The sequence below is a fragment of the Rhinolophus hipposideros genome (genome assembly GCF_964194185.1).
Source record: "Rhinolophus hipposideros genome assembly, chromosome: 7".
NCBI classification, from domain to species: Eukaryota; Metazoa; Chordata; class Mammalia; order Chiroptera; family Rhinolophidae; genus Rhinolophus; species Rhinolophus hipposideros.
Genome location: NC_138053.1, coordinates 78464841 through 78478414, shown reverse-complemented (window position 1 = coordinate 78478414; position 13574 = coordinate 78464841). Strand labels below are relative to the sequence as shown.

The 13574-nt window shown below is 41.5% G+C and overlaps 1 protein-coding gene across 1 annotated transcript in view; it reads right to left on the bottom strand.

Annotated features, from left to right (window-relative positions):
• Positions 1-13574, bottom strand: part of SLC45A2 (solute carrier family 45 member 2) — a 32199-nt gene that overhangs the window by 6540 nt on the left and 12085 nt on the right. The window contains exons 4-6 of the mRNA XM_081053826.1: positions 9691-10016; positions 938-1081; positions 267-390 (exon numbers count right to left, since the gene is read on the bottom strand). Coding sequence (XP_080909952.1) covers positions 267-390; positions 938-1081; positions 9691-10016 — 594 coding nt within the window. The remainder of the gene's footprint in view (positions 1-266; positions 391-937; positions 1082-9690; positions 10017-13574) is intronic.

The window sequence follows — 13574 nt, the reverse complement described above, 5'->3', positions numbered from 1 at the left end:
CCTTGATCAGGAACCCATTGGTTGCAAGGACAAAGTAATCACCGAACAATCAAGTACTATTCCCACGACACCTGGAATTCACTATGAAAAGGATTTTTTTTCCTTTCCATGTGGTCCTTTCTAAAAGGATAATTTTTCCTGACCTCCATATATTTATGAAGAATCTGGTATTTTAAAGACCAAAAAAATAAATACAGAAATATAAAATCCCAGATTCTGCTAGACCAGCGCCCTTTAGAAGACAACCTTAGGAAGAGGAGACTTACAAGAATAAAGGGAGGAAAATACGGAGTTGATGCACAAGCCCCAACAGCCAACCTCGACCCCTCTTTCGTAGATGAGAAACTCTGTGGAGTTGTGTGCACTGTAGGGATTCCCACGGTACACAATCTGAAAGAGAGATTTGGGTGGTTGAGCTGCAAATGCAGGGTGGTAGGGACCCCTTCTCACACACTCTGTGTCTCCATCCCTGGGGAGCAACACGTCCCCGGCCGAGGCCCCTTCCTAGGGCACAGAGCTCGTTCTCTCATGACCATACCACCTGTCTCACCTTCTCACACCTGTACTCAAGGACCCTCAGGAAGTCCTAATACCTACGGCCAACGGGCTTCGGACTCTTCTCCACTCTCCTCTCTCTCTCTCTAGCTCCTACTCACCCTTCCAGGCCCCTCCTTTATGAAGCCTGCCATGACCACTACAGCTCACACTGATTTTTCCCTATCTGTTGTATTCAATCAAGTACTGGTCCCATAGTGTCCTCTAGTCGTCCAGGGTGTAGGAACTTGCCTCTAGAGCCTGTGCGTAAGTCAGTGCCTTAAGTGTCTTTCTGACACTCTTACTGTGTCAGCCCCATCCTCCAGGCTAGCCCAGAAGCTCCACAGGTGCTGACTGAAAACGGATGCGCTAGGCAGTGAGTGTGCACAGACGTGTCAGTTACCTGGCCCATGAAGTCTGTGAAGAAGAGCATGTTGGACAGGAAGGCGGTCCATCCAATGAGGTGGCTGAGGCAAAGGCTGCGGTAGTGGGCAGGCATACTCACCAGCGCCCTCAGCAGCGACTTCACGGTCATTGTCCTCCCAGTCTGGAATAAACATGAGACAGGCGTGACCTTCAGTGCAGATACAGCCAGCTGTGGGAGCCAGAGCACATGGCCATGTTACGTATCTGTCAGTCCACCATTGCACAGGGTCACGCTTTCTGGGCGTGGCACTAACGGTCCCATGGAGTGACCAATAGGAGGTGTTAAGTATGTATGGATACTTAGCAGTTTCGGGCCCACAGTGGGGCTTTGGGGAACTGGAAGGGTCTGGAAACAGTTTGCTTTGAACCAAGACATAAGAGATATCTAGCATTCTCCCTTTCAATGACAAAGCCACTGCATGAGGACAAAAGTCAAAGATCTAACCTAGCCTTAAATGATTATAATTCATAGATTTCTTGACTCTGACAGGGTGGTAGACTGAATTCTAACACAGAATGATCTCCACCCCCTGGTATTGCCCCATGATTATGTTATGTCACATGGCAAAGAAATTTTGCAGACATAATTAAGGTTACTAATCAGTGACTTTGACTTAATCAAAAGAGAGATTACCTGGGTGACCCTAACCAAATCACATGAGCTCTATAAAAAGCAGAGTTTTCTCCAACTGGAAACAGAAGGGGAAGTCACAGAGTTTCAAAGCACAAAACTTGCTAGTTTTGAAGGTAAAAGGGGGCTATGTGAAAAGAACCAGAGAGTGTCCTCTAGGAGATCTCAGTGACTCCTAGCCAACAGCCCGCAAGAAAACAAGCACTTCAGTCCTACAACCACAAGGACCTGGATTCTACCTGACTGAGCTCAGAAGCCAATTCTTCCCCAGTTGAGCCTCCAGGATGAGACTCCAGTTCTACTGACACCTTGATTTCAGCCTTGTAAGACCCTGAGCAGAGAACCCAGTTGAGCCCATCCAGATTTTAGACCTACAAAACTGTGAGATAATAAATGGGTGATAATTTGTTACGTAGCAATAGAAAATGAATACTGCTCCCTGCTCTTGGCCAGGTACGTCCTCCCAGTTTATTTACCTAGATTCTGCCATCAGCCAACACATGTAAATGAGCCCTATGTTGAGTCAGAAGTGAAAAGATTGTAGAATACACACACACACACACACACACACACACACAATGAATACATATCCCCCAAATTCTTTAATTTAGACTTAAATTATGTTAAAACCAGAGGCTACAGTTTTTAGGTATCAGAAGCCTTGAGAGAATAAAAATTTTTGAACTATTGACATAGCTATTTTGAAATACAAAGAATGAAGCCGGCTTTAACATCTTGTCACATAAGAGAAGAAAGACACCTCAGGAATACTAAGTAGTCACCTGTCCTGAGGACACTGAGACTATAAACATCAACCATAGTGGGATGATAGGTCTCTCTTGTCAGATTTTTATTTATTCTGAATCTTGACATAATGAAATTGGATTTTGGCTAGTTTATAAGTTTAATTTATAAGACGGTCTCCTGAGATTTTCTGTTTTAACTATAATAGCAGAATGTTTGTATTAACACTTAACCTAATTTGATAATGCTTTTTACTTCCTTGTTGCAGAAAATTGTATATACTCATGGTAGGTTTGCGGTGTAAATTGATTTTTTTTAATTCATCAATTTATAGTAGTTAAACTACTGACCATGACTGAACTAACTTTGTTATACTTAATCAGTATTTAAAAGTATAGGCATTCCCTTAGAGTTAGAAAAAATAACTGTTTTCTTAATGTAAAATATGGTACCTGTCAAAATAAATGATGACCATACAGAAAGCCATGGCAGAATTATTTATTTTTCCTTGACCACAGGAAGAAGTGGCTAAAGGTCTAGACCAAGAAACAACAGCCTGATTGTCTTGCCTCACACTAAATGATTTATCTTCACTTTCCTTCCCTTCTTTCCCAAATGCAAAATTTCTGAAAGTGAATTTGGCCAGCACATATTCAGCTTCATTCCAAATATTAATTTCTGCTCCTGCCTTATATACAACTTCCAGCCTGCTTTCATTGTTAACCTAATTTTTTCCTTTCTTCCAAAAGTAAATATGAGCTTTAAAATTATGCCTAGTATTTCTGCAAAAGATGGGAATGTAAATATTCAAAGGTCCTTTGGGTGTTTTAATTCAGAATAAAAATTCAGCCGGCATCTCATTATTCTCTGACTCATTAGTTCCCTTGGTAAAGCCCTTTCGATAATTCTGAGCCCATGGGAGATGTGCTATTGCATGTATTGTGTGCCTTTGCCCACTGAAGACTGGGTGGTGATGTATTTGTAAGTGAAAAGGAGAGATTCACAAGAGTCCACCCCAAAGGAGACTGCTGAGATGCTGAAGGGAGCAACGATGGCATGGGAGGACTGCAGGTGGATTTTCTGGGATCTGTTTTGAATTCTGCAATAATTCAGGCCTTTTTCCATTAAAACACACACACACACACACACAAAACCAGTTCTCAAACTGCACAGCCACCCTGACTCTGGGAAGCAATGACTTTGATGAACGATGAGAGCCAGGGCCTGGCCGACACAGTGCGGAATCCCACTGCTCAGCTGGACGCCCAGACGCACATTTGGAATAGAAGAGTCGGAAGTTTGGCATTGAACCTAAGAGTTGTTACCCTGTGGTTTTAATTTTGTTTTTTTAAACCAATTAACAAAACCACTGAGAGCGTTGTGGCACCTACGAAAAAGTTAATTGTATTTGATGCATTTATTTTCTTCCTAGTGTGGAGCGCTTTATGCCTTTCAAAAGGCTTCTGCTCACTTGTTTCATTGGATCCTTCCAACAGCCTCCGCTGAGTCACAATCAATCAACAGGGCAGAGGCGGTGAGAATCTATCAGGGTGGTATCTCCTGATCTTTAGTAAAGCCCTGACTTGTTTTGTTCCTTAAACTGTGACATTACTTTCAAAGTAATATTTGTCCATTATAAAAATGTTGAATCTACTGAAGGGTTTAGAAAAGAAAATTAAAACCACCTGTTAGCCTATCATCCATAGAAAATAACTTCAATTAACATTAAGGGAATATAGCCTTCCTGTTTTTCCTCTGTATGTGTGCAGATTTTCCCAAAACGGAGATCATCTTGGGTGTGTGTGTGTGTGTGTGTGTGTGTGTGCATGTGTTTTACGTGATATGTCTTAAATACATCTTCAAAAACATATCTTGTAATGATCGCATGGGTTCCATTGCACGGCTAGCTCAGGAGCCCCATGCTGTCTGGCAGAACTGCACAATAAGGGGGACCAGTAATCTGGGAATTCTGGTCTCTTAGCAAAGGATGGAGGCAGTGGGAGTGCTTCCTGAGGCAGCCTGGGCTAAGGAAAGGTGGTCTAGCCTGGTCTCCAGAGATCTAGACTCCATATTTTCTCTATTTGCTGTTCTCTAGAATTAGATAATTCTCTAATTATCTTTATCAAGATAAGATAAAAGCTTCTTCCCAATAACCTGGCATTTCCTCCATGTGCTCTTCCTATCACGGTAAACACTACACTCATGCTAAAATCGGAGCTAGCGGTAGAATCGGATGAACAGATTACCCTTCCACTGTATTCCCTTGTCAGGGCGGCATAGAGAAAGGCAGGTTGGTACCCTGTGGAAACATAACTCCAACGCAGTTGATTGGATAGTGAGTCCTCCTTCTGTCAGACCCTACTTAGTAAGCAGTTCGCCAATTCAAACCCAAGTAATGTTGAAGTTTACGTTTGCATTGATTTGGGGAAAATACTAAGCAAACTAATAGAACAAAGCATTTAACCTTGAGAAACGTATTTACAGACTTTTATAATTAGTTGCTAAGACTGATTGCCTTTATTCATACACATGATTGTATAAATAAAAATGAGGTTTTTTTACTGACTATAAGTAGCAAATATATCTCCTTTAAATACCGTTGAAAGAAAACACAGTTTTCAAACATTATAAATCACTTAGCTAAATGCAATGTGATATCCTAGATTGGACACTGGAACAGAAAAAGGACAGTAGTGGAAAAACCGACAAAACAGAAATGCCCACTGTTTATTTAATAACACTGTCCCAATGCTAACTTCTTAGTTTTGAAAAATGTACCACGGTTATGTACAAAGTTAACAGTAAGGAGAAGCTGGTGAAGAGTAGACAGGAACTCTCTCTACTCTCTGTAACTTTTTTGTAAATTTAAAAATATTCAAAATTATACATTTATTAAGAAAGTAAGACAACACATAGCTGCACTTTGCTAGATGACAACTCTGGGACAGGGACAGGGTCTGTCTTGCTCATTAGAGTTCTGATGCTCAGCTGGAGTAGGCTTTCAATTAATGGTTGTTGAATGAAGGAATGAATGAATGAATGAATGAATGAACAAACGAACGAACAAATGAGCTATGTACACAATGCGACCAGTTCTTATGATTCTTATTATTCACCCAAACAAATTCCAGCAAGATCCATATTTCAGATGACCATTTCTGCTGCATTCATTCAACAAACGACTAAAGGAACATTTGTTGCCTGCTTCCTGCATGCCAGGCACTGAGGTAAAGGTCAAGAATGGGAAAATGGACCAGAAGTTACCTCCGCCCCCAGGGAGTTCCCTCACCATCCGGTGGGGAAACACAGACAAGTTAACAAACAAGACAGAAGGTGAAAGGACTCCAATTGAAGACTCAGTTCCATAATACATGGAAACAAAGGAGCCACTGGACTGGAGGACTGGGAAAGGCAACGCAGAGTCTTCAGAAATGAGTAGGGATTCTTGAAGAGAGCAAGAGTATGAAGTTAATAAAACTGCATTCACGTGAAAATATTTGGCAATTCACTTTTTCGTCCTTTGTAATTATTAAAAAATATGCCTCCTAAATCTTGTCTGCTCCAATGCACGAAACTTGCCTAGATTTTAATTCTGAATTTGGGATGCTTTAAAAAGGGAAACAAACTCCTATAACATTTACTATTTGTAAATCACTGGGCTAGGTGTTTTCACCTGCAATGTTTCATTTAACCCTTAGAAATTCTCTGTAAGGGAGAAAGTATTATCTTCACAGATGAGAAACCTGAGCTCAGCTAGGTTAATTTACTGAAGGTTACACAGCAACTAGGAGGAGGAGGTAGTGAGTTGTCAGAGACTAACAACTGGCTACCAATACCTGTTCTTCCTTTCTTAGGTGTAATGATGTTTCAGTTGGGGGGATGGCTTCCAACCCAAGGCTATATTACCCGTTCTGCTTGCATCTCAGTGTGCCATGTGACTAAGCCCTGGCCAACAGTAGGTAAGCAGACGCGATGTTTGGGACTTTTGAGTTGCATCCTGACAGGGAAGGATCATGTCCTTCCCTTTCTTCCTTCCTGCCGGCAGAAATATAGACATCACAATGAGAAGCTATCTTGGATCTCAAGATGAAAGCTCCACGTTCAAAATGCAAGCAACAAACCAGAAGGGTCCTACTGATTGTGGAATCAGTAGGTTAGCCCCAATCCACCCATCTCTGGTCCTTTAGTGGAGAGAGAAACGAACTTACGTCTTGTATAACTTACTAGGGTGTCCGATACTCTAACTCATGATTGTTCCAAAGCTTTTGCCCCATTCACTAGCAAACACTTTTGGTAGCCCCTGGCAACTTTTCTTTCTACTATACTCACTGCCTCCCCCAAATTTTTGTCAGAGTTTTCCTTCAAACCCCTTTGCAACTTGTTTCCCAAATTACAAATCTCCTGTCCTCATACCTTCAAGTTTGCCTTTTCAGATCCACGGAATTTCCCCAGTCTTCATCCTCTCTAGCTATCTACCTGAGCTTTGTGGCCACCCAATCAGTTCTCCCTGTACTTCCTTTCACTCAGGCACTAGCACTTCTCCCTCCTCCCATCCTTGATCTCGCTCTTTCTCTCTCTCTACTTTTCATAGGCAATTTCAATCACTTCCCATGGCTTGTGTGTTATGTTGGAATCTTCCATAGCTACTCTTGCTCTCTCCCTTGAGCTCAAAACCTACATTTTCTCCTACCTGCCAGGCATATTCACTGTACTAGTCCACTGGCATCTGAAATAAACTCACCAGTTCCTCCATTCCTGTCTCCCCACATATATCCTGTCCCTTGCCCTGTCCTTTGCTTTACTCCCTCATGCCTCTCCCCCTTTACCTCTCTTTTATTCTTATTGTCACTTCACTGATCCAGGCCTATCATTACCTCTTATCTGGGGCCACGAAGATAATCTGCTGGTTTCTTCTTTACCCCCTATAGTCAGCAGCCAGACAAATATTTTTAAAAAATAACATTAAGGAGTCCTCTGCCCTACTAGCTTCAGTGGACCTCCATCATCTACATAACGAAATTTTAACTCCTATGCTGACATTCAAAAGCATCTGTCTTCAATCTGGTTTCCTAAGTTTCTTTCACAAACTCTGTGATCTACTGACCCTTCCCAAAAATATGCCTCATGCTTTTTGTTTGTTTGTTTGTTTGTTTAATACCTGTGACTTTGCCAGGAGTATTCTCTCTGCCAGGAGTATTCTTCCCCCACATCTCTACCTATTGAAATCCTAACAGTCACTCAAGGCACAACTCAAAGGTGGCCTCTTCCGGGAAGCCTTCCTCTGTTTGCTTAGGCACAATCTCTCCCTCTTGTGAAACTAATAGCAATTGTTACCCCATCGCATGTGGCCATCATGGAAATACACCACTTGGATCCCCTGTTGAAGAAAATATAGTTGACTGATGGTCCCCAACTGCTGCTTCTCTGGATCCAGCACCTATTACTGTCAAAGCTACCTTTTCCCTGGCTAATCCCAGCCAGTGACTAAGCAAGACTTGCAGCCCATTCCTGCAAGACTTGGGATGCGTCCAATGGGCAGGTGTGACTGGAGGACTCCCTGTTGGCTTGGCGGGAACTTTCTTCGAACTATATTGCATCTGAGATGCTTCCTGCCCTATTATCCTTCCATTCCCTTCTCCTTTCACAGGTGTTTGACTTGCATCACGATATGAAGACTTTCCTTGTTTCCTTTCGCTCTCCCTCTCCCTCTTGATCCTTCATGGTGTTTTCCCCAATAAACCTCACACATCTAATATTGTCTTTGTGTCTTCTTTTTAGAAGATCTGAACTGACGCATTGCTTTTAATAGCATTTACCACATTCTACCTTGGAATATAAGTGTTGGTATGAATGGGTCATGCCCCTATTAGGCTGTAAATTCTTGGGCATAGTGAACGGACATTAATCAATTTTATAATCCCTAAATATCTAGTAGAGTGCTTTGGATATACTCAGCACCCAAAGCAGTTTGTTGAATAGTGATTATAATCTGTTTATAGTCTTATAAAAAAGCACCTTTACGTGCTTTATCATACTTGAGCATTCGAACAACCCTAGAAAAAGAGACAGACCAAACCAACACAAGAAGTCAAGCTCATAGAGGAGATGAGATTCACTGAGCTTGTCTGAAAATTCTATTAGAGTACACGTTAAGTCTGTTCCCTGTTTGTGCGTAGAGCACTCAGCTTTCTGCCAGGCTCACAATCACAGCACCTGTATCTAACACCTTCCTATGTGGTAGGACCACTCTGAGGAACTTTGCATGGATAATCTCATGTAATCTGCACAAAACCCTCATAGGAAGATAGATTCTGTAATTCTGTAAGATTTCATTTTACAGAAATGGAAATGCCTAAGGTCATTCATTCCAGAGGTGGAAGAGGTAGGATTTGGAAACATGCTCTGAGTTATTAGCGATCTACAGCAAGGGCCTGATAGCTATTTTCTGAATGAATAACACAGGTCAGCCAGCTGGAGGAGCCAAGATTTAAAATCATGTCTTCCACAACCTCTTTGCCAGTAAGAGAAGCCTTTGTTCTCTATCCCTGAGGTGTTGGTATTCAAACTCAGCTTAAAGAAGGATACAGCTGTACATCAGCATTGTCTGAAAGAACTTTCTACAATCATGGAACTGTTGTATCTTTGGTGTCCTGTACAGTAGTTTCTAACCCCATGAGGCTGTTGAGCATTTGAAATGTGGCAAATGCAACTAAGAAACTGAAGTTTTAGTTTTATTTCATCTTAATTAATTTTCATTGAAATAGCCCCATGGGACTAGTAGCTACTGTATTGGTCAGTATAGTTCTACTCTCTTCTCTTTGACCACTTCATCTTAACCTGGTCCCATTTCCCCGGCATTTAATAGAGTTTTCTTTAAATGGTAAGCTAATTAATTCACTGAGTAGTTCAGTAGAAATGGACTAAAAGGAATATCTAATCAACTCACAACATACAAATTCAACACACCCAACACAGTTACCAACCCAGGGATACTGTCATTTGGAGGAACAAATTTATAATCCTAATATAAGAAGTGAAGGTATTTGTTGTGGCCCGAGGATGGTTTCATGCTTTGCTTATGGTCTAACTTTCTGTACCTGGTTTCATGTTCCCTGGTTTGATGTTCTGAAAAGGGTAAGAGACAGGAGGACAAGAGGAAAATGCAAAGTTTTAATTCTAAGGAATAGCTACTGGGGATTTGAGCATTCAACTAACTTCACAAAACTCTTTATATCAAATAAGCAAACAAAACAAAGACAAATAGTAATTTATAAAGAGAGAGAGAGAAAAGAAGAAGAAATGGCAAGAACAAGAACATTTTTTCCAAGTAAAGAAAAAAGAATTTGCATTTTCACCTGTTCAGCAGGATTTTTGTTTTTCACTCCCTGCATCTCCAGCTCTGGATTTACATAACCGTTTTTAACTTTCTCGATAGACCCATACTCGTACAGTCTGTCTGATGATAATGGAGGGTCCCGGAGCATTTGCTGTGGGGGAATGTCCTTTGCAACATCTCGAAGTGGGGCTTCAGGGATGCTGCACAGATGGATAGTAAAACACGAAGTGAGGACCAAGGTGGAGAAGAAGAACATGACCTGGAATTCTGTGCCCAGCACTCTTCCCAGTTTCAAATGGGTCCAGTCGATGGCACCCAAAAGGTAACCCAGGGCACCTCCAAAACCTGGAAAGCAAGAAAGAGCTGTATTAACATATTTTGCAAACCATCCTCCCTTTCTATTGTGCCTGGGCCCTTCCCTCCAGTGGGAAAGCTCCCTGAGCACAGCACCGGGGCCTGGTGATGACTGCAGAGGTAACACAGCAAGAGGCTAAGACACCTGCAACCGAGAAGCGTGGGTGCAAGGCTCAGCTCTAGCATGTACTTGTTGTGACCTTGAAATTCCTCCCTCATAATATGGGATGGCAATAAAAGATTCACCTACTAGTAGAGTCATAACTGGAAAATGCAATGGTGCCAGACATAGTAGCTGCTTAGTAAAATTGCCATTACCAGAATTCTTGTGGGCTATCCAAACTATACTCTCTACACTGCTTAAAAACTAGCATCTTAAAGAGTCCTGATCTTAAAGAGCCCCAAAGAAAACCAATTTCTGACTGCAATAAAATGTAATTATTTGTAGTGTCACTTATCTATTAATAAGCTTTCTAGGGTGATGCAAGCTTGCAAAGATCAACCAGCCTTGGAATGTGTCTTCTTTCCTCCATTAGAAGCGAAAGGTACTTGTTCCCAGCTGATAACCACGGAACAAACAAGAACAAAAATTTAAACACAAATTTTTAAAAACCCTATTATCATCTCACAAAATTCTGACCTGAAGTTTTCCTGGGCCTTCTTTTATCTACTTATGCTTAAAGGTAGTGCGACGTGAGGAAAGTACTCCTCAAAACCGATCCTGCCTAATGGTCTAATATTTGAAATCCTACTATCAGTGAGTCATTCTTTTGGGTGCCTGTTTGAAAATGCAAGTGCTCCTGGTACGGATGAGACATTACACTACTCAGGTCCGAAGCCGTAAGTGCTCCTTAGGTGTTCCTCCGGATGGCAGGCAGGCTCGGTAGAGGCTGAGAACGCCAGGGGCAAGGAGGTGCAGGTCCAGGGAAGTAAGGAGATGGAGGCAAAACACACTACCTATGTCACAAGCTTACTTAGGGCTCATCCTCCTGTCAGATACCTTTAAATGACAACCTCCCATCATGTCTTACCAAACACAAATATCTACCTGGACAGATCAGCTTATTTTTATCTTTGCCTTTCTTGTGTGAATGAAGTCGCCATTTGATTTCCCAGATAAAGACAACATTCTCACAAACCAGAGAATCAAGGAAGGAAACAAAACTTAAGGAATTCTTTATCTCTAACCCTAAATACCTAAACTTATATAAATCATGTCCCCAGGGACACTAATCTAAATGACAAGTACCATGAATCCTAATTTATCCAGAATGGCGGGAGAATGGACAATGCTGGTCACTTCACGTTCTGGTTAATTGCAATTTACCAAAAAGGATATTTACAGATGACCAACTTTTTAACCATTGAATTCCAAAGGTAAAGCAGCATTACCATGCCCCGAGTGCCAAAGTGTATTAAGGTGGAATTATGGGAAATGGTGGCCAGTGGTGTGCAATGAAGTAAAACATACATTCTCTGCCAACAGGAATATATGGTGTAGTTATGTGTGACTAACATATACATAAATAGATAAATGACACACGTGGCGACCTCTCCTGGGTGGTATGTGCCCAGGATCTGACAGGAACGGCAGGCCCTTGAGGCAGACACATTCCGCTGCTGATGCAGAGGGCAGTTCTGCAACTGGTGGTGCCTCTGGGTCACCAGTAGACAATGAGCCTCTTTATGCAATTGTGGGGATGCCAAGGGTATCAGAAGTCATGTGCTGAGCCAAGCAGCCAACCAAATAAGAATGCATTAAATGCCCAGTGCTATTCAAGGGTCTGTCTAACTCAAGGTTTCTCCATCTCGGCCCCACTGACATTTTGGGCTGGATAACTGCCATGCGCGGCTGCTCTGTGCATTGTTGGATGGTTAGCAGCATCTCTGGCCTCTCCTCACTAGTTTCCAGTAACAACCTCTCCAGCCCCTCCCCACCAGTTACAAAAACCAAAATGTCCCCAGACATTGCCTAATGTCCCCTAGGGGGCAAAACAGCCCCAGGTTGAGAACCCCCTGACCTTAATTAACCCTATGAAAAACTTACACGTTCCTTTTTTGAAACTATTTCTCATTTGCAACCAGCTCAATCAATGGTTGTCATATTGCCATCGAATTCTACTATCATTTATTCCTTTTCCTTCAAACTTATTGTTCTACTGAGCAGAGGGAAGTAGAAGACCCCTGCCCATTTGAAAGAACTGATTTGTAAAATCAATCATCCACTGTATTACAGAATTGTATACCAATGGAATGGTGATTTTACTTTATGAATATAAATATATGGATATAAATACAATGATGGATTTATATTAGATCAATTCTACAATTGGAGAGTTTCCTAGTTCAGTTTTATGTCTATTGGTTCAGTTTACTTCAATAAAATTTATTGAACACTAAATATATGTAAAGGACTCTACTAATTTCGGGGGCTATAAACATAAATGAGACACAGAACCCCATCCCTTCCTCCCCAGAAGGCAATTCCACGTGGGAGAAGCAGATAAGTCAACTAGTTTCAAAAATCTGTAATAAATGATAAGTCAGCACTGTGAGTTGGGTACTTAAAGAATCTAGAAAAATTCTAAAGAGTTTACTTTTGGTGTTAGTAAGTGGTATCAAGATGATGTTGATTATTAATAATGATCGTAAGATTCCTCTTACTTAGCAATGAAGTTCACAAGAGCTCAACATATCAATGAATCTAAAAAGTTTTTAAAGGTAGAAGGATGTTTGGAGGTTGTCCATCTGAATTAGATCAGAAAGCCACAGGCTACAGGGTTGGAATGACAGGAGACAGCATGGAAAGAAGTGGTTTGGAATTATCCCAGATTCCCATTCCCAACTGTGTGCTTTCTAATCATGTGATGATGGGCACTTCTCTGAAAAATGGAGGTGATGATGCCTTCTTGTATGAGTTTCATGAGGGTTAACATGTAAACTATTAGCACATACGAGGTATAATCAAACAATATGGTGAATGTTTAAATTTTTTTAAAAATGTATTACAGTAAAATTGCCATTAATCCCCCTCAAAATACTCCCCTTCACTTCGAACACACTTATCCCCATATTTGTGCCACTTTCTGAAGCAGTTCAGAAAGTCCTCTTTCACGAATGTGTTTAGTTGCACCGTCGTGGCTGCCTCGATGTCCTGAATCATTTTGAATTTGGGGAAAAGCCAGAAGTTGCACAGTGCCAGATCTGGTGAATAAGGTGGATGAGGACACACCATAATGTTTTTATTTGACAAAAATTGCCATACCAGAAGCGATGTGTGACATGGAGCTTTGTCACGATGGAGGATTTAAGGTACACTTTAAAACACACCTTCCCTCAACTGTAGCTCACAGCCAACTGACTGCACTGAACAAGTTGAAACTTGTCACATACTGTTACTAATTTTCAAAGTGCCACTTCCACTTCCCAAATTGAAGATCCCTGCCTTTCCGTTGCATGGCACTCGGCAGCAGCATTCACCATATTTTGTGATCACAATAGAAAGGCTCCATGTCACACATCGCTTCTGGTATGGCAATTTCTGTCAAA